The sequence below is a fragment of the Mya arenaria genome, chromosome 9 (genome assembly GCF_026914265.1).
Source record: "Mya arenaria isolate MELC-2E11 chromosome 9, ASM2691426v1".
In the NCBI taxonomy this organism is placed as follows: Eukaryota; Metazoa; Mollusca; class Bivalvia; order Myida; family Myidae; genus Mya; species Mya arenaria.
In genome coordinates this window covers 36,963,320-36,987,656 of record NC_069130.1, presented here as the reverse complement: position 1 = coordinate 36,987,656, position 24,337 = coordinate 36,963,320, and the positions used below count along the sequence as shown (strand labels likewise).

At 39.4% G+C, this 24,337-nt stretch overlaps 1 protein-coding gene across 1 annotated transcript; it reads left to right on the top strand.

Moving 5' to 3' along the window:
* The first annotated feature begins 2,612 nt into the window (after nucleotides 1–2,612).
* On the top strand, nucleotides 2,613–23,798 carry LOC128245729 (uncharacterized). The gene is made up of 5 exons (XM_052963956.1): nucleotides 2,613–2,768; nucleotides 14,340–14,925; nucleotides 15,523–15,681; nucleotides 19,371–19,428; nucleotides 20,790–23,798. Exons 2-5 carry the CDS (start codon nucleotides 14,368–14,370, stop codon nucleotides 23,060–23,062), a joined length of 3,048 nt encoding a protein of 1,015 aa, XP_052819916.1. The 5' UTR covers nucleotides 2,613–2,768; nucleotides 14,340–14,367; the 3' UTR covers nucleotides 23,063–23,798.
* The last annotated feature ends 539 nt before the right edge of the window (nucleotides 23,799–24,337 follow it).

Here is a 24,337-nt window from a genome sequence, read left to right as displayed (position 1 = left end):
CCCGACCGGGGGTTCTGGTATATGCATATGTAAGCCCGGGCGTTCTTGAGTGTGCATAGGTATGACTGGTAGTTCTGTTGTATGCATAAGTTCGCACTGGGATTCTGAAGAATGAATAGGTACGCCCGGGCGTTTTGCAATATACGCAGCAACGCCCGGGCGTTCTGGTGCATGCAGACATAAGCCCGGGCGTACTGGAGTATTTATAGATACACCCGGGCACTCTTGAGTTTGCATAGATACGCCTGCGTATTCTGTAGTATGCAAAAGTATGCCCTAGCGTATTGGAATATGAACAGGTACATCATGGGCACTCTGGAGTATGTAAAGGTATGCCCTGGCACTCTGGAGTATGCAAGGTACACTCGGGCACTCTGGAGTATGCATATGTACGTCCGACGTACTGGTGTATGCAAAGATACGCCTGCGTACTCTGTATTATGCAAAGGTTCGCCCGGGCTCTCTGAAGTATGAATAGGTACGTCCGGGCTCTGTGGCGTATGCCATGGTACGCCCGAACACTTTAAAGTATGCATAGGTACGCCCGGGCGTTCTGGTGTATGCATATGTACACCCAGTTACTGTGGAGTATTCATAGTTCGCCCGGGCACTCTTGAGTGTGCATAGGTATGCCCAGGCGCTTTTGTGTATGGATATGTACGCACGAGAACTCTGAAGTGTGCAAAGGTATGCCCGGGCAATCTGGAGTAGGCCGGGGCACTGTGAAGTATACAAAGGAATCTCGGGGCGAACTGATGTATGCAAAAGTACGCCCGGGCACTCTGGAGTTTGCATTGATACATCCTGGCGTTCTTGAGTATCCATTGGTACGCCCGGGCACTCTGGAGAATGCATTGGTATTTCCGGGCGTACTGGAGTATGCAAAGGTACGCCCGGGCGTACTGGGGTATGCAAAGGTACATTCGGGCACTCTGGATTATGCAAAGGTATATCCTTGCACTCTTGAGTATGCCTAGGTACGCCCAGGCACTTCGGAGTATGCATAGGTACGTCCGAGCGTACTGTAGTATGCATAGGTACGCTCGGGCGTTTTGAGCATTCATTGGTACGTCCGGGCGTTCTATTATATGTATGGGTATACCCGGGCGCTCTGGAGTATGCATTGGTATTCCCGGGCACTCTGTGGTGTGCATATGTACACCTGGGCGTTCTGGAATATGCATGGGTACGCCTGTGCTCTCTGAAGTATGGATATGCAAGCCCGGGCGTTTTCGAGTATGCCTAGGGTACTCCCGGGTACTCTTGTGTATGCATAGGTACGCCCGGGTACTCTGGAATATGCATAGGTACGCCTGGCTACTCTCGATTATACATAGGTACGCCCGGGCACTCTAATGTATGCATAGTTAAGTCCAGCCGTTCTGGAATAAGCATAGGTACGCCCGGGCACTCTGGAGTATGCATGCGTACTATCGGATGTTTTGAAGTTTGCATAGATACTCTGGTGTATGCATTGGTACGCCCGGGCGTTCTTGAGTATGCATTGGTACGCCCGGGCTCTTTAGAGAATGGATATAGACGCCGGGCGTTCTCGCGTATTCATAGGGACGCAAGGGGCGATCCGGTGTGTACATACGCTCTTACGGGCAATCTGGAGTGTGCATAGGTACGCTCGGGCGTTCTGGAGTGTGCATAGGTACGCCCGGGCGTTCCGGAGTGTGCATAGTAACCCCCGGGCAAACTAAAGTATGCATAGGTACGTCCGTAGAACGTTTGAACGTGAATTTAATTTTTGTCTTAAAATCAATTTTTGGCGTCTGTAAAATCATGTGTTTACTACATAATCCCAATTCATTGATCTGATTGGAATGATAAATAAGTAAATCCCTTAAGGGAGGCAAAAGCAAAAGCAGTTTAGGAACATATGCTAGACAGTGTTTGATAACCAGTGTGGGGTATTAGGGCGGCGTATTTTTATTTCGTGTTGACATCCGGAACTCCTCGGCTATGTTTTCGTAAACAACCTGGACGGTTTACCAACTCAGAAATCCATATGTTTAGTCCGCTTCAAGTAGATCATTTCGTAGTTTAATTTAGCAGTTAAACTTAATGACTAAACTCTAGAGAATACACTTCACTGGCAATCAATTTAAACAAAGAATAATAACTACAAGCTTAAACACTACATTTAATTAATGATAAAAAAAATGGAATTACTCTCTACTAATGTACCAACAAACATCCGAGATGGTTTCGATAAAAAAGGCCGAAGTGCTCCGAATTTTTAAAAACGAAACAAGGGAAGTGGCAAAATTGAATTTACTTTAGTCCTCGCTATTCCCCGGACCTGGGGGCGTGGTTACAATTGACTGGTGCATAAGCTTTGTGAAAAATCATCCTGGTATCCCAGCGCATACTTATTTATAGGCTGTGAATCATAGTGATGGGCCGATGATCGATTATAATCGAAAATTAATCGGAAAGCTTCAAAATCGGCGATAATCGATTGTAAATTATCATAATCGATTATCGCGGAATATCAAACAAATTTATCAAGGGAGGTTACTCAGTATTCATTTACGATTTTTTATCTTGCCGACATTTCTGCTCATTTTTCTTTGGGTACAATACGTAAGAATGGCAGACGACAATGGCGATATGCTGTATTGGTGCCGGGTGGAAAAGCAAAATCCAAAGTCAGGCTCTTTTTTGCATTTAGAAAAATCAAACCAGGACCTCCAACCAAAAAAAACCTTGACATAAGCAAGGCGTATTGTTGCCTTTGCAAAAAGGCTTACGCAAAAAAGGTAACTAGAATTCTAGATCACAGGTGATGAGCAAGAAGAGATGTAGAATGAACCCATATCTCATTGATCAGACAATATTTCTAAACAAACATTTACTGGTAGATTCATACTGGTGACTTTGAAATTTCTGATGTATACATTTCAGTTTAATGTTTTTCTTTTTAACTTTAATATATGGGTCAGGGTTCGAATTTAACTTTGAGGAGCACTCGCAAAATTTTGCGAGTGCATTTTGAGGCAACTCGCAAAATGACAAATCAACTTGCAATTTTATTATTTGCTTTATTCCCTTATAATATTGTCTAATTAAAGTAGAAATTAACACCTAAGACATATTATGAATATTAAAAAGTATCAATCTTGAGTGACTCGACTACTAGAACTTGTTGATGGCTTATTCTATTTGGGGGGTATGGAAAGACTCGTCTGATGCTGGCAGCTTTTTGATAACAAAGCTGTCCAATAATTTGACATTGTTCACTTTGTATATTTACCCACGCCATCGGGTAATTTAATACCCATTCGACAAGCACGCTACAGATTTCATTAGTCTATAAGTATTAAAAACAATAAAATAATAAATTTAAAATAAAAAAAAGCAACAGTAAATGTAGCGTGGATATTTTGGACCATGAAACATATCGATCAACGAAGTCTATTCATTTTGACAGTTGGGCGGAAATATATTCAAAGGATGATGGGGTTTACACATAGTGCGCAAAAGCGCTAAATTTAGCCAATGATTGAGCTAGGTGATTACGTCATTCGTATTTACTTTGTAATTATGCACGCATCGGAGCATCCTGGAAAGATTCGAGATAAAACTCGGCTTTTTCCGTATTTGTTCTATTTTTGAAAAACCTACTAGAGCGTTACTCCGTACTGTCTTCTTTATACCGGTAGTGTAAACATGCCACTTATAGGCTGTTTACACTTGACTACATAGTGGAATTAAGTTCATGTTAATTCTACTTTCCTTTTAACATTTTGTGGTCTAGAAAAAGCCACTCACAGAATTTTGCGAGCTTGAATAAAAGTCACTCGCAATTTCCAAATGTCGCTCGCATTTTGCGAGTATGCGAGTCTAAATTCGAACCCTGTGGGTGCTTTTCAAAATAATGAGGCAAAAATGTGACATAGGGGTTGAAAATTCAAACCCAGATTTCATGATTGTCACCTATTTTACATGAAAGTAAATACTTCAAATTACATGGAAATAACTTTGGGAAAGTATCAGGAAATACAAATAAAAAATATATTTTGACCTTAAATCCAAATATTGCAAACATTTCTAACAATATGGGTGATCTATAAAAGTGTCTTATGACAAGAACCTAGCATAAATCAGATGCTTTTTCTGAATTTTATAATCAGTAATTGGTACCTGTGTGTAGTCATGTGCATAATAATTCAGTTGTTTAAGAAAAATAAAAAAAATCAACACATTTTGTCTAAATTTGAAACCAAAAGTAATTTGTTACCTCACAAAGTTTTTGCTGTAATTAAAACAAGAATCAAATAAGGGAAAGATCTACATTTACCTCACCTTATGCATCTTTATAGACCACATACCAAATTTCAAGAATGTATTGTAATTTACAATTGCCAAATTTTTCATTTCAAAATTGAACTATTTTTCGGTGCACAGGGGACACATATTGAAAGCCAATATAATATGCATTTATATTCACTTTTATGTTAATAAAAACATTATTTGTGATCAACTTAAGACATTTCTGTGTATATGTTAGAGTGTATTCCTCAAAATTTCTTCAGTATCACATTTTTCACAACAATTTCCTCAAAATTCAACAGCATGTAATGATGCAAATGGAAAATAGTGGCTAAGAGAACAACTTACAGCAAACAGTCACATATATAACATTTATTACTTCAAATTGAGTCCAAAAATAAGAAAATATCATCAATGGTAATATAAAGTACTAGAATTTATACATGTTAAGTTCTTTGTTATGTAATGGAAAGGGTGCACAGGGGACAAATCATAATGCAAGTAATATTTTTGATAATGTAATTATTTTTGTAACTGAACTGTTCCTGGTAAACATTTTTACAATAAGAGAAACTGTACTTTCAGTAAAGCTTGAAACAATACTGTAAATGTTTGAAAGATTACATTAGAGCCTACAAAACTAAATTTCTAATCAATGGAATAAAATATGTTCACAGAGTGGAATAAAGTTTTTGGTCTCAATGCCCCTGTTACCATTAAACACTTTTGTGAACATGTCTAAATTAAAAGATGCCTCTTTGTCTTTGGCATCCTACTCAATAGAATAGCATCTGTTTTATTAGGCATTATTCAAGAATTAAATTCAAGAAAATTCCCAACTTGTGGTTTCCACAAGGATTTAAGTTCACCTGACTTTGACATGGTTTTACTTTTGTCCCTTTTTAGGCGCTCAAATTGCCAAAGACTTTTCTTGCAACTCCACATATTCTTAGCATTACTTGTGTATACCAGCTGCCTTTCTATTTTTTTCCTGATTTAGTTGGTGTGCCTACTTTTTTAATGACTAGGACTGACAGACTTCACCAATTGCGTAATTTTCTACAACATGATGATGACTTATTTTAAGACCTTCACTTTGGTTTACCAGACGGTTAATTGTGGAGGCCCATGCCATGGAATCCCTTTGAAGGGGTTATGTTTTGCATGTTGTGCTTTTTCTGAACTGATGCTGCTTCAACTGTGTGTGTTGAGCAATACCTGGCAAATTCTGCTCTTTTTCTCTGAGTATCTTGATCTCTGTCATACATTTTCTGCAACTTTTGATCTTTCCTAAGTCATTCTCTGCGCTTCCTAGACTTCATTGTTTTAATGTTTTCAACAGTCTTTTCTTCATTTGTTTTCATATTTTCTATGTGATCTCTATGGAAAAGGAAGCTTAACTACAAGCTTTTCCATTAGGGTACTTATTTCCTGTACAGAATTATAATCCAGTCTGTACGAAAGTCAGTATCACATTGCAGGACACGAGGTCCTGCAATACTGTCTGCATTGCAGGACCGGACCAGTTTTTGCAGGTCCGAAAATTTTATGTACATTTTAGTCATTCTCGTAATATAAAACCAGAGTATGCTATGCGCACCATACCATTAGATTTATCATTATCAAACCTCTGATGAATGAGGTCTGATTTTCAAGAGTGAAAATCATATCTTTAAGAGTCATTGTCCGTTTTATTTCTAAATTCTTGGTCGTTCTTCATAAATAATAGTTATTATCTGTCATAAGATGGCATTGCAAAATAATGATAATATATACTTGGTTTGATAGCTTCCGAAACATAAATAAAAAATACAATTTCTATTTTCTATAAAGATCAGCGGTATTAATCCACTTTCAATTCTAGAAAAAAATCAAGGAATAAGAAATATAATCTTATGGAATACCTTGTTGTCTTATTTCCTTCTCAGTCTCTTGGGTGGTAAACAAATTCCTTGGAAAAATATGTTTTGACTCCTATGAACGTATTATTTATTTAATGCATGTTCAGTGCAACAGGAATTATGCATGTATTACTCGTTATGTAACCCTATGCATCCTTGTCAGACTCCTATATGCACCATCGATTGTTTTATACAGGGTTCCCCCTGGGTTCTAAAAAGTTGTCGCCACTTTTTCGCGGGGGGTTAAGGGGGCCGCGAAAGGCCCCCTTACGGATCCAGGGCAGCGCCCTTGTGGGGGATAAGGGGGCGAAGCCCCCTGAAGCTCATGGGGTTAAATTCCATTTAATTAGCACATTGTCGCGCAAAAACATAACATTTTGTTGTAAATGAAGCACAATATATTGGCAAGTTGTTATTCTATTGGGAAAATACATTGTATATGGACTAGTATATAAATAAAAAAATATGAAAATATTGCATAAATGGGACATAAACATCAATATGTTGATTTCAGTCTAATGCCTGCATACAAAAGTGTCATAGCATTAAAGAATACAATTGTGAAGTTATGAGATAAATTTAAAATAAATGGAAACTGAAAAAAATATACATTGTCGAACTAGAGCCGTAACTTTCCTAATAGAAATTCATCTACCTACTCTTTACTCCAGCCAACTTATTAGAAGCCTTATCAAATGGGGTTTAATTATATTTATTTGTAAGCATACCCAATGATTTCTGTTAATCTTTTTGACACTTTTTGAAACCTTAGAATGCTGCATTTATAGCAATTACAAATTGCGACAAAACCGAAAGCAAATCTATTTTTAGCACGTAAACGTCATTACGAAATTTGCATATCACGTGACTCTCCGACAACATAAAATTCTATGAATTGCATTTTTAAAACTAACACGATAATTACGCAACAACAAAGCGGTTGGGCTAAATATTAAAAATGTTTAGCTCATAAGAGACCTAACAGTTAAAGGATGCCATTGTTTATCCGTGAAAGCAATAAAATTCTGCAATAATTAGCGAGGTGTTGACTGGGCCGTGACTGCTTGCCCTAATTATCGGATTAATTTTTGTTGTCGCACCAGCAGATGCGCTTGATTTATGACAGTGACAGAATCGATTATCATGCAGGCCGCATGGGCACCACTTACGTCATTTTAAGAAAATATTTTAGAAAACAATCGTTGTCGCCATAAATTCGCCAAATATGAAAAGTTGTCGCCACTTTTGCGATTTTGTCGCAAATGGCGACAATGGCGATCGCCAGCGGGAACCCTGTTATAGTTGCAACAACATATTTGTACTTTCAGTTTCACTTTCAAGTTTTTCATATTTTTTCCTGAAGTAAACAAAAACATTCAACGTTCCTATTGTCAAAATTGCAACATTGTTTTTTTTATTTTTCATTAATCGCATAACAATAAAACTCTTTTGTTATAAAACTTTACACTGACAACGATTTACGCAGTTCTTCTTTCACTTTCATTAAAATTGACAGGAAGTAAGCGTGCACCTGTTTCTCGCGCTTTTTAGACCATGTGCTACGAAAAATCTTTATTCCTTTCTGTTACACATCAAGAACAAACACAAATTTCATTAATTTCATGTAAGACAAGATATAATTTTATTTTTATATTTAGCATTGTTGTTTTTCAAACCATCGTTCTTAGCGAAAAAGCCGAATATATCCGTTAATTTGCATAATGGGCGGAGTTTATAATTACGTCATTCCAGATTCCAGATTGATAATCACTTGTCACTTCGGCAGTTAATTGCTTTTGACTTTATTGATTAAACAAACATTTAGAGCTAGCCTTGCTGCTCCTTTCAAATGATACTGACTCTTGCACTGAAATTATCCCGGGTTAAAACTGACGCATTGCACAAATTAATGATGCGTCAATTTCGGGTCATTTACGATTTCTGTGCGTCAAAACCCGGGTCAATAGAAAGCCCTGAATTTATGTTTTAAACATAGGTTAGTTGATTAAATTAACAAGAAACACTTTTGACACATAATTAATAAACAACAGATTTTTCCCTAAAATTATTGCCGGACACACGGGCCGATAATATACATGCGATTGCCGGACCTCGCCATTTATTACCGGCGGGAGCCGAGGTCCGACGAACTTTCGTACAGACTGATAATCTGGTTTATGTGCTATCCATATAAAAAAGTCCCCTGTGCACTGAATTGAAGCATATAATGCCTTGCACATATAAAAGCATTACATGAATAATTTCAATTTGATTCAATGTTATTTAGTTGTTATGATAAAATCAAAATAGAATATTTAAACAAAATATGTTATCTTATGTGCCTCAATATTGAAACTGTATTTAAATTAATTTAATAAACCTTTAAAAGTAAACATTTAATGGCTTTATAATTAAATAATAAACAAACAGTATTTATAACACACTTACAATCAAGTTGCTAAACTATCAAGTGATGCCTAAATATAACATACACACTTCTCAGAGTGTGGAAATAGCACCATATTTGTCAGTTATGACATTTTATTGAACTGCTAAAACAGGGTGCACAGGGGACATTACTTTAAACCATGCAGATGCTTCACATCTCTGTATGTGAGAGGCTGAAAACTGTTTTTGCATTTGTTGTAACTTTCTTTTCTGGGAAATACAGCAAAATATCATTTTATTGAAGAAATCATAGAAATCTGACGACTAACAACAGAAAAGGTGCACAGGGGACATTTTGGAGTAATAAGACATGCATCTGAGTTACAGACAAAATAATATATATATGAAATAATAAAACTATGTCATTTATATAAAGCTGACAGGTTAAAATTATTAAAATAACATAGTAATTTAATATAAATTGTGCTTAAATGGAATGGTAGTGTTCTCAATGTGAATTGAATATTCTATCTTCTTTTTTAAATGAATGGGGGTCCGCCATATATGACATTAAAATTAGGTTAAGTTAATACATATTTTTTTATTTAAAGTATGTTTTTTAAAATGAGAAAGGGTTCAGTTACATAAAAAAACAATATCAAAATACTATACCATTCAGTTTCCAAAAATAAAACTCATTTGAATAAAGGTCTTCATGTAAAATGTCACACTTTTTTGGGTGCACAGGGGACAAATTTAGCAACATATTCTTACACAACTTTTTTGCTGATTGAGCCATCCATTTGAAACTCAACAATTTTCTTAACAAGATTGATTGGCCCATAATGTGTCTGAAAATACTTCCCAAATGTGAAAGGAATAAAAGTTAGGAGAGATAAAAGAAAAAGCCTCATTATTTTGAAAAGCACCCATATATTTTTTCTGTTTTATGTTTGTTAGTTTCCTGAAAAATAAAAATTTAAGTTCTATTCTTTGGTTTATACATTAAATTCAGCTTACAGAGCCTGATTATTACCTTCAAGTATGTCACTAGCAACCACTGCTCTATAATATCAGATTATAGCCGATGTCTAATCGGTTGATGGTCTCCGATTGTAACCGATAATCGATTGTAAAATTCAATCGATTGCCCATCACTAAATTAGTAACACATAATCATCAATTTGGTGTATGATTACATGGCTTTTTCTATAGTAACCAAGGGTCCAACTATCAGACCCATTCCCAAAGCAAAATATAAGGTATTTTTCCCAATTTTCAGAAAAAAATACCAATTAAAGATTTTTTGATTTTTTTTAGAAAGTCTTTTTATCTGTATTGGTTCATTTGCAACATCCTAATAAGTCATGTCATGTAAAGTTTTTTTGATAATAGATTTCGGAAATCATTGATTTTCCTATCACATTCAGAGGTCAGTATGAAATATTATCTGTCATGATTGATTGCAATAGATATTTACAACCCAAGGATTGATATTTCAGCCATTTTGGGTCTTTTAAAGGGAAAATAAACTAATATTAAATCATTTCCTAATTCTCAGGAGACTACACAGCTTTTTCTTTTAACTGTAAAATTTCCCAATTTCGGCATTTTCACGACGCAAAATTTCCCAAAATGTCCAGGGTCTTTTTCCCAAAATGGCCAGAGAAAGCCCTGTATTATTTAGATATTAACAGTGACTCTGTGAGCTAAAAGGCTGTACTGTACCTTATTTTTAACACAATCACATTAATTATTCTAACATGTCATGTAGATAAGTAAAGAGGGATTCTTTATTTCCTCCGATATGAAGACACATGACACATGATAATCAGAACATATACAAAGAAACATACAGTCTTATAGAATAAAACTTAACGTAAATGTTATACAACAAACATATAAATCAGGTAAGAAGGATAACTATAAATACAATGAATAATACTGTATTATAACAGTGCATCTACACATATACTGAAAAAAAAGTGAATGAAGCATAGTTTTATAATTTCATTTACCTGATCTGCTGATACCTGATACTACTATATATTATAGGCTGAGGCCTGCAAGGGAGTCGAACCTCCTACCCATAGATTGATAGTCAAGTGCGGTACCACTAGACCACGGATTAGCATCAATTTAATCATTCTCGTTCACCAGTGATGATGCTATGGGTTCCATGGATTGGATTTATCACGAGACGGGTGAGAGTGGTCTAGTGGTATAGGTGTCCGCCTCTCATCCAAGAGGTTTTGGGTTTGATCCCCATCAGGGTGAGAGTGGTCTAGTGGTATAGGTGTCCGCTTCTGACCCAAGCGGTTGTGGGTTTGATCCCCACCAGGGTGAGAGTGGTCTAGTGGTATAGGTGTCTGCCTCTCATCCAAGAGGTGGGTTTGATCCCCACCAGGGTGAGAGTGGTCTAGTGGTATAGGTGTCTGCCTCTGACCCAAGAGGTGGGTTTGATCCCCACCAGGGTGAGAGTGGTCTAGTGGTATAGGTGCCCGCCTCTCATCCAAGAGGTTCAATCCCCACCAGGGTGAGAGTGGTCTAGTGGTATAGGTGTCCGCCTCTCATCCAAGGGGTTCAATCCCCACCAAGGTGAGAATGGTCTAGTGGTATAGGTGCCCGTCTCTCACCCAAGGGGTTCAATCCCCACCAGGGTGAGAGTGGTCTAGTGGTATAGATGTCCGCCTCTCACCCAAGGGGTTCAATCCCCACCAGGGTGAGAGTGGTCTAGTGGTATAGGTGCCCGCCTCTCACCCAAGATGTTGGGGTTCAATCCCCACCAGGGTGAGAGTGGTCTAGTGGTTTAGGTGCCCGCCTCTCACCCAAGAGGTTCCATCCTCACCATGGTGAGAGTGGTCTAGTGGTATAGGTGTCCGCCTTTCATCCAAGAGGTTCAATCCCCACCAGGGTGAGAGTGGTCTAGTGGTTTAGGTGTCTGCCTCTCATCCAATTGGTTCAATCCCCACCAGGGTGAGAGTGGTCTAGTGGTTTAGGTGTCCGCCTCTCATCCAAGGGGTATAATCCCCACCAGGGTGAGAGTGGTCTAGTGGTATAGGTGCCCGTCTCTCACCCAGGGGGTTCAATCCCCACCAGGGTGAGAGTGGTCTAGTGGTATAGGTGCCCGCCTCTCACCCAAGATGTTGGGGTTCAATCCCCACCAGGGTGAGAGTGGTCTAGTGGTTTAGGTGCCGCCTCTCACCCAAGGGGTTCAATCCCCACCAGGGTGAGAGTGGTCTTGTGGTTTAGGTGCCCGCCTCTCATCCAAGCGGTTCAATCCCCACCAGGGTGAGAGTGGTCTAGTGGTTTAGGTGCCCGCCTCTCACCCAAGGGGTTCAATCCCCACCAGGGTGAGAGTGGTCTAGTGGTATAGGTGCCCGCCTCTCACCCAAGGGGTTCAATCCCCACCAGGGTGAGAGTGGTCTAGTGGTTTAGGTGCCCGCCTCTCACCCAAGGGGTTCAATCCCCACCAGCCAGGGTGAGAGTGGTCTAGTGGTATAGGTGCCCGCCTCTCACCCAAGGGGTTCAATCCCCACCAGGGTGAGAGTGGTCTAGTGGTTTAGGTGTCCGCCTCTCACCCAAGGGGTTCAATCCCCACCAGGGTGAGAGTGGTCTAGTGGTATAGGTGCCCGCCTCTCACCCAAGGGGTTCAATCCCCACCATGGTGAGAGTGGTCTAGTGGTTTAGGTGTCCGCCTCTCACCCAAGGGGTTCAATCCCCACCAGGGTGAGAGTGGTCTAGTGGTTTAGGTGTCTGCCTGAGCTCATCCAAGGGGTTCAATCCCCACCAGGGTGAGAGTGGTCTAGTGGTATAGGTGCCCGTCTCTCACCCAGGGGGTTCAGTCCTCACCAGGGTGAGAGTGGTCTAGTGGTTTAGGTGTCTGCCTCTCACCCAAGATGTTGGGGTTTAATCCCCATCAGGGTGAGAGTGGTCTAGTGGTTTAGGTGTCCGCCTCTCACCCAAGGGGTTCAATCCCCATCAGGGTGAGAGTGGTCTGGTGGTATAGGTGTCCGCCTCTCATCCAAGAGGTTTTAGGTTTGATCCCCATCAGGGTGAGAGTGCTCTAGTGGTTAAGGTGCCCGCCTCTCACCCAAGGGGTTCAATCCCCACCAGGGGTACTTTCTCATGGCCTCTCAAAATGGACACAGTACTGGTTTCTGCCCAGGAAATGGACCCGGGAGTGATTCTATAAGCATAACTTTCGTCACAATCGAGCTAAAATAAATTTGTATATACTCTGACTCATCGAACCTGCGATTGGAGGTCGAAATTATACAGTATTTTTAAAATCTTACATTCACTTAAGAAAATTAGCAGTCAGCTGTTATAGTAGCTGAACCAGTAGACAAAATATTCTCTCGAATACTAAGCTGTTTTAAAGCTGCACTCTCACAGATTGAACGTTTTGTCAACTTTTTTATTCGTTGTCTTGAAATGACCCAATATTTGCGAAAATGCATAAAAACCAGGTATATAAGACTGCTGACAAAAAAATAGATCATAGAATTTTATATTTAAGTTCAAAAAATGATTTTTAATGCATTTTTCTTAAACTGTTAGTAACGGTTCATAAAACATTAATATAAAAATCTAGAATCTGATTTTTGTCAGCAATCTTAAATCATTGGTTTGCAGATATTTACGTAAAAAAAATGCTGTATCCAAGATAAAAAAAAAAGAAGTTGTTAAAATGGTAAATCTGTGAGAGTGCAGCTTTAAGGGTTATGTCAGTATGTATTTACCAAAATAAAGAGCTATGCGACTGCATCGCATTAAATTGATTATTTTGGTAAACAATATAATAACGGTGAACCATTACAAAGGTTATTACTTAAATACTTTTATGCTGTATATTATGTAATAATTTTAACCACAGGGGTTTCTCTCTTATATATATTAGAAACCCCTGTGATTTTAACCCCCTACCGATTTCACCGTAGGGGATATCCGTCCGAATATCATGCACATCATTTTATTTTATTGTTCGACAAATAGTGAAAATGTTACTTAGACTCGATCTTAACATATGTAACTAAAAAGTGTTTAAAAACTTGATATGTCGAACGCGCCAGACAAAAATGTGGTTGCCATGGAAACATAAAGAATCAATTTACTACACATGAAAAGGGTCGTATTATAACAGAAAAAATGTCATTCTCTTAACTGGATCTTTGCCCTGTATAATGAAGTATTAAAACTTATTTCATGTAATGTAATATGCGGATAGAGGGAAATAGGGATATAATGCAAGCCAATAATATTTTTAATTTACGTCGTGAAAAATGAGGTTGCTATTTCAACACTTTTTTAAAGCTGCACTCTCATAGATTGAACGTTTTGACAACTTTTTATTTTTTTATTGTCTTGGAACGAGCCAATTTATATGAAATGAATGGAAACCAGTGATAGACGTCTACGACTGCTGACAAAAATCAGATCGCAGATTTTCATAGTTTAGTTAAAAAAACTGACGTTTTATGCGGGTTTTTTAAACCGTTTAAGTAACTCTTTTAGCCATAAAATATCAATTTTCGATGGAAATATGAAAATCTACAATCTGATCTTTTGTCAGCAGTCTTATACCACTAGTTTGCAGATATGTATGCAAAAAATGGCTCATTCCAAGACAATAATAAATAAGTTGGCAAACAGTAACTTTGTGATAGTGCAGCTCTTATTTTAATGCTAGTAATTTCAATTTGTTTAAGAATCCGAAGGGGACTTTTGTAATGTAAGTAATACTCAGTGACTTGTTTCTTTTACCAGGTATTGAATAAGATCTAATGGCAAAACAATGGCCTCTTATAGAGAATCATTAAAGGAGAAGGAAGCCCAGAACTGGGTAAAGGCCGCCCTCGCCCTCAACATCACCAAGGACGGATTACAAGATTTCCTGGAGGACGTACTGACATGCGTTCACCAGGACATCTATAGCACCGTTAGAACATCCAAGGGTCTTCCATCCGGGGCAGCATGTGCACATTGTTTCACAGAAAACGTGTTGAAGTGCCCAACTCGTGGGATATGCACCAGTACTAGAAACTGTAGATTTCATAACTGTCCTCAAAAACTGTATGCTCCTTGTCCAAATGGGATTTGTGAAGGCGTCCGTGATGAAATTGACAAACATCACAGGTTTTCGGGACCATCATGGAAGAATACGAACGCCGACAAATGGGGCACCATTCCCTGGGAGATAGGCAAGTGTTTCCTGCCTCCTGATGGCTACAAGACCGTGTCCTCCATCAAAGACAGTGACTTTAACGGAGTGATCAGCGTCATGATGAATTGCAAGGATTTCCAGAACAAACTGTCGTTTAACGTTGCGACACAGCAAAATTTATTAACAGAGGTAAACATATTTATCACACTATGATCATATTATACGATTCCGTTGACTTTTTAAAGCTGCACTCTCACAGATTGACAGTTTTGACGTTTATTATATTTTTATCTCAAATTCAGCTGATTTCGCACATCAATACATTTAATTCAGTCATATAAGACAACTTACTTAAGAACTGCAGAGAAACTCATTTTTTACTAACGCTTTTTTCCATACAACATCTCACTGTATTATCATTATATCACTGGTTTCCAGACATTAACACCAACATTGGCTCATTCCCAGACAAAATATAAAAAATGTTGTCTTAACGGTCAATTTGTGAGAATGCCGCTTTAAAGAATGTGCATTATTAATGCAGATTTTTTAGTATTATAAGTATATATATATAAGGTTCCATGTATACTCATTTAAAACCATGGCAACCATTACAAATACACTATATAATTGATAATTTTGTACATTTGCGACTTATGACATAAACCACGGAGTCTTAACGTGCATGTACTAGTTTCTTCATATTAAATGCATTTCCATTTGGGCCATGTTCACCACAACAACAAGCTATGTTAGACAATACTTATTTCAAACATAACATTTAAGGTTCGGGACATTGGTCGACGCGTACGCCACTCCAATGACCAGAGGGTCATGGACACAGAACTAGTGGACTTCGTGTTCAAGCTCCGCACCCTGCTGGAGGATAAGACTGAACTAGCAAACCGACCCAAGGCGCAACACGCCGTGGAACAGCTTAAGGAGGTACGAATTAAATGCAGTTAAAGAGTTAAATGATAGATGACAAAACTGAACTAGCATACCGACTCAAGTCATAGCACGCCGTGGAACAGCTTAAGAAGGTACGAATTTACATGATAGCGGACTAAACAGATTATTCAGGTATGACTTTACAAGAAAGATGACAAAATTGAACTAGCATACCGTCCCTAGGCACGACACGCCGTGGAACAGACTACACAGGTATGGCTTTACAAGATAGATGACGCAACTGAACTAGCATACCGACCCAAGGCACGACACGCCGTGGAACAGATTAAACAGGTATGACTTTAAAAGAGAGAGATGACAAAATTGAACTAGCATACCGGACCTAGGCACGACACGCCGTGGAACAGATTTAACAGTTATGGCTTTACAAGATAGATGACGCAACTGAACTAGCATACCGACCCAAGGCACGACACGCCGTGGAACAGATTAAACAGGTATGACTTTACAAGAGAGATGACAAAATTGAACTAGCATACCGACCCAAGGCACGACACGCCGTGGAACTTAAACAGGTTTGACTGTACGCGATAGATGACACAGCTGAACTAGCATACCGATGCAAGGCACCACACTCCGTGGAACAGATTTTAAAAACAGGTGTGACTTTACATGATAGATGACACAGCTGAACTAGCATACCGATGCAAGGTACCACACTCAGTGGAACAGATTTTAAAAACAGGTGTGACTTTACATGATAGATGACACAGCTGAACCAGCATACCGTTGTAATTCACAACACGCCACAGAACAGGTATGAGAAAGGGTATGAGTTAACGTTTACTTTTATTGTATTAAATTCAGTCGACACATGTAGAAATGCATATTAACTTGCTGGAAGAGTACTTTTAAATTATAATGTGTGTACTATTTTTTGTGTAGTTCACGCATGATTATTAAAAATAATTTTATTATGCACGGTGAAACTTCGCAAACGACTTGACTGCTAACTTCTGTGCATGTGTGCACCCGGAATTGACTTATTATGTTATGGGACACAATTAAACTAGCATACCCTAAGCTCAAAAAACCGTAGAAGTGCTTCACCAGGTATGAACTTATATCCTAGAGGACATAACGAAACTATCATACCGACTAGAGGGTGCGAGGCCGTGAAACAGCTGATAAAAGGTATGATTGCAGTGTCCTTTTTTGTATCAGATTCGATAAACTCGTGCAAAGATATTTGTGTACTCATGTGTAAGAGGAGCGATTGCGAATTATATCGAGTGGACTACCTTTTGTGCGGGTCAGGTATGCGTATATTGAATACAATTTAAAATAGTATGGTTTGACCTCGTCACCGGACTTAAGACCCTACTTGACCTTGTACCTTATCAGATCAACAGACATTAGTGTAGGTGGGGGCCCCTATTCGACCTTGCACTTAATTATATCAACGGACTTTACTGTTGGTGGGGTCACTATTTGACCGTGCACTTAATAATATCAACAGACTATAGTGTAGGTGGGGGTCCCTATTTGATCCACTTAATTAGATCACCGGACTTAAGTGTAGGTGGGGTCCCTATTTGATTCACTTAATTAGATCACCGGACTTAAGTGTAGGTAAGGGCCTTATTTGATCCACTTAATTAGATCACCTGACTTTAGTGAAGGTGGGGTCCCTATTTGACCGTGCACTTAATTAGATCACCGGACTTTAGTGAAGGTGGGGTCCCTATTTGACCCTCCACTTAATTACATCAACAAACTTTAGTGTTGGTCGGGGCCCTATTTGATACACCTAATTAGATCACCGGACTTTAGTGTAGGTGGGGTCCCTATTTGACCCTCCACTTAATTAGATCAACAAACTTTAGTGTAGGTCGGGGCCCTATTTGATCCACCTAATTAAATCACCAGACTCTAGTGTAGGTGGGGGTCCGTATTTGACCTTGCACCTAATTAGATTACCGGACTTTAGTGTAGATGGGGTCATTATTTTACCTAGCACTTAATTAAACCAACGGACTTTAGTGAAGGTGGGGCCCCTATTTGACCTTGCACCTAATTAGATCACCGGACTTTAGTGAAGGTGGGGTCCCTATTTGACTCTCCACTTAATTAGATCAACAAACTTTAGTGTAGGTCGGGGCCCTATTTGATCCACCTAATTAGATCACCGGACTTTAGTGAAGGTGGGGTCCCTATTTGACCTCCCACTTAATTAGATCACCGGACTTTAGTGAAGGTGGGGTCCCTATTTGACCCTCCACTTAATTTGATCAACAAACTTTAGTGTAGGTCGGGGCCCTATTTGATCCACCTAATTAGATCATCGGACTTTAGTGAAGGTGGGGTCCCTATTTGACCTTGCACCTAATTAGATCACCGGACTTTAGTGAAGGTGGGGTCCCTATTTGTACTTGCACCTAATTAGATCAACGGACTTTAGTGAAGGTGCGGGTCCCTATTTGACCCTCCATTTAATTAGATCAACAAACTTTAGTGTAGGTCGGGGCCATATTTGATCCACCTAATTAGATCACCAGACTTTAGTGTAGGTGGGGCCCCTATTTGACCATGTACCTGATTAAATCTCCGGACGTTAGTGTAGGTGGGGTCCCTATTTCACATTGCACCTAATTAGATCACCGGAAGTTAGTGTATAATTATGGGGGTCCCTATTTGACCTTACATCTAATCAGATTACCGGACGTTTGTGTTGGTGGGGTCCCTATTTGACCTTGCACCTAAAAAGATCATCGGACTCTAGTGTAGTCGGGGGACCCTATTTGACCTTGCACCTAATTAGATCACCGAACTTTAGTGTAGTTGGGGGTCCCTATTTGACCGTGCACCTCATTAGATCACCGGACTTTCGTGAAGGTGAGGGTCCCTATTTGACTGTGCACCTAAAAAGATCACCGAACTTCAGAGTAGGTTGGGGCCTCTATTTGACCTTGCACCTAAAAAAATCACTGAACTTTAGTGTAGGTGGGGTCCCTGTTTGACCGTGCACCTAAAATCATTGAACTTTAGTGTAAGTGGGGTCCCTGTTTGACCGTGCACCTAAAATCACTGAACTTTAGTGTAAGTGGGGTCCCTGTTTGACCGTGCACCTAAAATCACTGATTTTTAGTGTAAGTGGGGTCCCTGTTTGACCGTGCACCTAAAATCACTGAACTTTAGTGTAAGTGGGGTCCCTGTTTGACCGTGCACCTAATAAGATCACCTGACTTTAGTGTTGGTGGGGTACCTTTTTGACTTTGCACTTAATTGAATCACCGATTAATTGACCATGTACCTAATTACTAGTAGATCACCGGAATTTAATGATGGTCGTGGACCCTATTTGACCTTGCATCTAATTAGATCAACGGTCTTAAGTGTAGGTGGGAGTCCCTATTTGACCTTATTAGAAGCGAGGCCAAACCAAGGTTGCTTACCGATGGGTCACGAACCCTCCCACGTCTTAAACGTACTAAAGCGAAATTTTTTAGTCGTGGCATCAACATACAAGTCATTGGAACGAGTAATTTAGTCGTGATCACTAGATAAAAATAGTTTTATTTGCACATGTCATCTCTATGACATAGTACATAGGAAACTAATATAGTCAAATTATTTTCCGTTAAAATTCTGTATGTATATTATTTTATAACATAGTCTTTGAATTATGGGATGCTTTATGTCTTGATCTGTTTTGTTGACAGCTGCAAACAGACGATTTCAAGATCATTGCTGAGAAAGAAGGGGAGATGTCGAAGGAACGTAAGAGACGCTTTTTGATCAAAGTGATGTATATGAATATTGATGAAACAGTGTGTAGAGTAGCTAGCTTGGGTCTGCTTATGAGAAGTAGGGTGTTGGTCGCTGTTTATAAAAAAGAAACATGGCCTTCGCCCAGTAACTTTCATTAAGAATGAAAGATAGTGTTGAAACTTTGTATGTACTCATACATCTTCAAACTCATACCACCACTTCAATTCTGCTGCCTATCTTGTTACCAAGCGTCTTGTGGTAATGCTGCTTCTTATCTTCTGTACTAAGCATCTTGTGATAATGCTGCTTCTTATCTTCTGTACCAAGCGTCTTGTAATAATGCTGCTTCTTATCTTCTGTACCAAGCGTCTTGTGATAATGCTGCTTCATATCTTCTGTACCAAGCGTCTTGTGATAATGCTGCTTCTTATCTTCTGTACCAAGCGTCTTGTGATAATGCTGCTTCTTATCTTCTGTACCAAGCGTCTTGTGATAATGCTGCTTCTTATCTTCTGTACCAAGCGTCTTGTGATAATGCTGCTACTTATATTCTGTACTAAGCGTCTCGTGATAATTCTGCTTCTTATATTCTGTTCCAAGTGTCTTGTGATAATCTAGCACACCGAAAAGGTAATTGGTGATTTCAGCCATGCTGGAAAATTCCATCTGGCACCCCCATGCCAGAAGAGTCACGCGCTCTGACATACTACTTTCAATTTCTTTTATAATACACTTAATTTAATCATAATTATGATTTAACAATATATGAGTTGTTCCATCATCATTGACTTTATGCACCTGTCAAATGTAACCACGGCCCCTCCAGGTCCGGGGAAGAGCTGGGACTTTGACTTTCGTTCTAGCCAAGACAGGGTAAATCCCCGTCCTGCGGGGACGAACTGATAGTCAAATCCCCGCCAAATGCTCCCGCGCCCCAGAGACCATAAGTTAGGCACATTCCCCGCTATATTTGGCGCGAATTATACATACAAAACCACCGCATTCACTCGGCACTTCGGGGCCACCAGGATGGTAAAAACACGGCCAAATTCACCGGCTATCACCGGTATACCCCCGGACCTTGGGGGCCTTTTGGGTGAAATGTACAAAAATACGCCTTTTTATGTCTTTTCTTCATAAAAGAATGTAATTAACGGTATGCTAGGAATCCGTGCCGGATAGAAAAATCCGACCCTCGGGCACGCTGCGTAGACGATAACTTGGCATACTCGTTACCTGGCAACGCACGTGCCCTCGGGTCGGATTTTACAATCCGGAAAATGAAGTGTTCACCAAGTGTTTTGTGATAATGCATACGTATATGTTCGTAACTTTTTTATTTTTAATGTTTTATTTTTCCATTACTACAGGACTACGACTACGTTTGGCAAACCATTACCGAACCACTTTGGCCGACATGCCGATATCTCCCATTCTTGGAGATAAGAACGCCAAACTCAACAAATTCTACGTGTTACCGAAAATTGTGGAGAAAGATCATAGAAAAATCGGCAAAATTGACAAGGAAGAAAGCGGACAAAATGTTGTAAAATTTTCAGATGTTTTCTTAAAAGAAGATCAGTTGCTCAGAAACGTTTTCCTTGTTGGAGAACCGGGCAATGGCAAATCCACATTCTCCGTAATGTGTGCCCTGGAATGGACTCACCAGTATTTACCAGCGGAGGAAAACGTCGGTATTAAAACAAGCTTCGCCGACCCAGAATTCTTCAAAGAGTTTGCATTTTTGTTTCGTGTCACCCTACGAGATTCAGGTAAAACGTGTGATCTAGCACAAATGATCAAGGATCAACTTATACGTAAAATCTATCACGAGAAGGATGCCGATGATGGCTTCCGGCTATTGCAGACGGTGCTGGAAAGTGAAAAATGTTTAATCGTAGCTGACGGCCTCGACGAATGGACCCATCCGGAAAACGTAAACTGTACCTGCACAACTGAGGAAAAAGTCACCCCTTTCCGAAATTCGGCCAACAAGGCCACACTCCTCACGACAACGCGTCCCTGGCGACTGTCACAGTTTAGAGTGCAGGACTCAAAGATCGACAACTATCTTGAAATAGAAGGAGCTGCAGACACAAGGCAACTCGTGGAAAATATCATCAACATTCTTAATGAGGGAAATAAGGATGAACGGACACCAGAGGCTTTCATGAAAATGGTGTCAGAGAAGGATCTTGAAGGATTATTGTCAGCACCTATCAGTATCACCCAGCTCGTGTGCCTGTGGTTCGAGGGCAAATCGTTAACCGATTCAAAATGTGACATTTATGCTGGCGTGATAAACATGCTATCATGTAGACTTAGTTATATGCAAAGCGGGCATAACATTCCGGAAATTGAACTGCCATCAGTATTAAAGGAACATGAATGCTTCACGCAAAATCCCATGGTATACCTTGCGCTGGCAAAGTTAGCATACACAACTTTGTATTCAGGGTGCAGAGATTCGTCTGTTGTTTTCAGCAACAAAACAGTCAACGTTTTGTTGAGCAGGGAGCAGGTTGAATTTGCATTGAAGTCAGGCTTACTCACGGAGAAGAAATCCAACTCGTTGATCAAGAGATCATCTCACTTTTCATTCTTTCATAAAACACTTCAAGAGTTTTTAGCGGCTCTTCATTTATGTTTGAATGAAAACGACTACAGTCAGCTATCAAACAAGTACGAACAAGATAATAAGGAAAATATCTTGGGAGATGTTTCTCAGACATTTATTTTCATATGTGGAATGAAGCCCGAGCTCGGTGTGCAAATGTCTTCATGGATCAATAGTTCTAGACCACCATACCAACCATCAATCTACAATAGAGAGGCTGAACTACTTCAGGCCCTGATTCTCTCCGGGCACCGTGAAGCCAAGGCGAACAACTATGGTGACATACCGCTCTATCTCGCACACTTCTGGATTCATAGTAACAATGTCGTAGTGTTAAAAAAGCTGATGATGATAAACAAGGAACGTATTCAGTCACTAGACATCTGGGTATGCAATGATCAAATTAATGGGGAAGAGCTGCAGGAGGTGATCACATCCTCCTCCGACTCCCTCAAAGCAGTGGAACTGTATAAGCGTGATGGGCAGTATGACCTGTCCCAGTGTCACAGGCTGGAAGATCTGCGTATAGAGGGAGACAATACAACACGTGTGCAGGTTGATCCAACACATATTACAACATGTAACTTATTTGGTGTATCATCGAATGTTGAAAAGTACATATTTAGATTATTTAAACACGATCAAAGGTGGAGTAAACTACAACATGTTGATTTAGTTAGCGTTAAGAATGTCCAGTTACTTGTGGATACACTACCAAGTCTCCCTCAGTTACAACGCCTTGACATACTGTGTACAGATCTAGGTGAGCTCCACCTCCTCCCTCCAGCCTCAATCACCTATATTACACTTGGGAATGTGACAATGACAGCTGAGGCGGTGCGGAGTCTGATAGAGACGATGAAGAACATACCACACACCATTACATGCCACATGCGGCTCTGCACGGTGGAACCTGCCAGTGAGATGAAAGACATCCTAGAACATATGAACAGTTCGCCGTCATTCAAGGTTCTCGAGTTTAACGATTGGAGTGAAGAGCGTCATTTCAAATTCACCAAAATGTGAACAATAAGTTGAATGTTAGCATCGACTATGGGAATTCATATTTGATGAAAAACAGTGAAACAATCAATGAAAGTGTCATTCTATTTATAGAAATATATGTTACTTTTTCCAGGAACTAATTATTATCACCCACTTTCTATGTGTATTCAGTTAATTTGATTTATGTTGTGTATTTGCATGCATCCAAAAATAGATTTAACTGTACACAGCAATGTCGTTGGGGCAGGTGTAATTAAACATATCTGATGGGGATGAAAACTTTCTTTTTTAATTATAACACACAAGTCCGTAATCAACACGTGCAATAGTCGGTTTAACTTGGACATTTTTTAAAAGAATCTCTTAATAAAGCAACTCATTTCCTAGTTTAAAGCGATATCATTTGATAAATGTTACGTATTTACTTCGCTTAAATGGATTATGAATTAATGGGTTATATTTAGTTTTTTCTTTATTTACAATGGCATCCTTGCTCAGCTGTATTTTATATTCTGTATTAGAGGAATATACCAATAACACGTTGACTTTTTATGTTTATAATCAATTACATAAATTTCACATTATTATGAAATCTACAAAATGATATTATGTATCAACAAATACTACAAAAGAAATAACCAAACATTGAGTAGATTTAGTTACCAAAATTATAGCTAGAATATATAATTGCCTATTATTTAACATATCACACAATTTGATTATAATTGAAGAATATATGATTAAACGTTGAAAGTATTATTTGATTTGTATTTAATACAATGAGGGTGAGGATGTGTTAGAATGATGATGATGATTGTGGTGATGGCGGTGGTGGTAACGATTACGATGATGATGATGATGATGATGATGATGACGGTGGTGGTTGTGGTGGTTAATACGATAAGGATGAAAATGTGTTAGAATGATGAGTATACGTATGATGATGTTGACTACAACCACGACGCCGACGACGATGATGATGATGATGAAGAAGTTGGTGATGATGATGATGATGATTGTGGTGGTTGTGGTTGAGACGATGTCGACGACGTCGATGATGATGGCGGTAGCCGTGGTAACGACGATGATGATGATGGTGATGGTTGTAGTGGTTAATACGATGAGTATGAAAATGTGTTAGAATGATGAATATAAGTATTATAATGATGACAACAACCACGACGTCGATGATGATGGTGATGATGATGGTGGTGGTGGTGGTTTAGCTTGAGACGATGATTATGATGGTGGAAGCCATGGTAACGACGGCGATGGTGATGATGATGATGATGATGA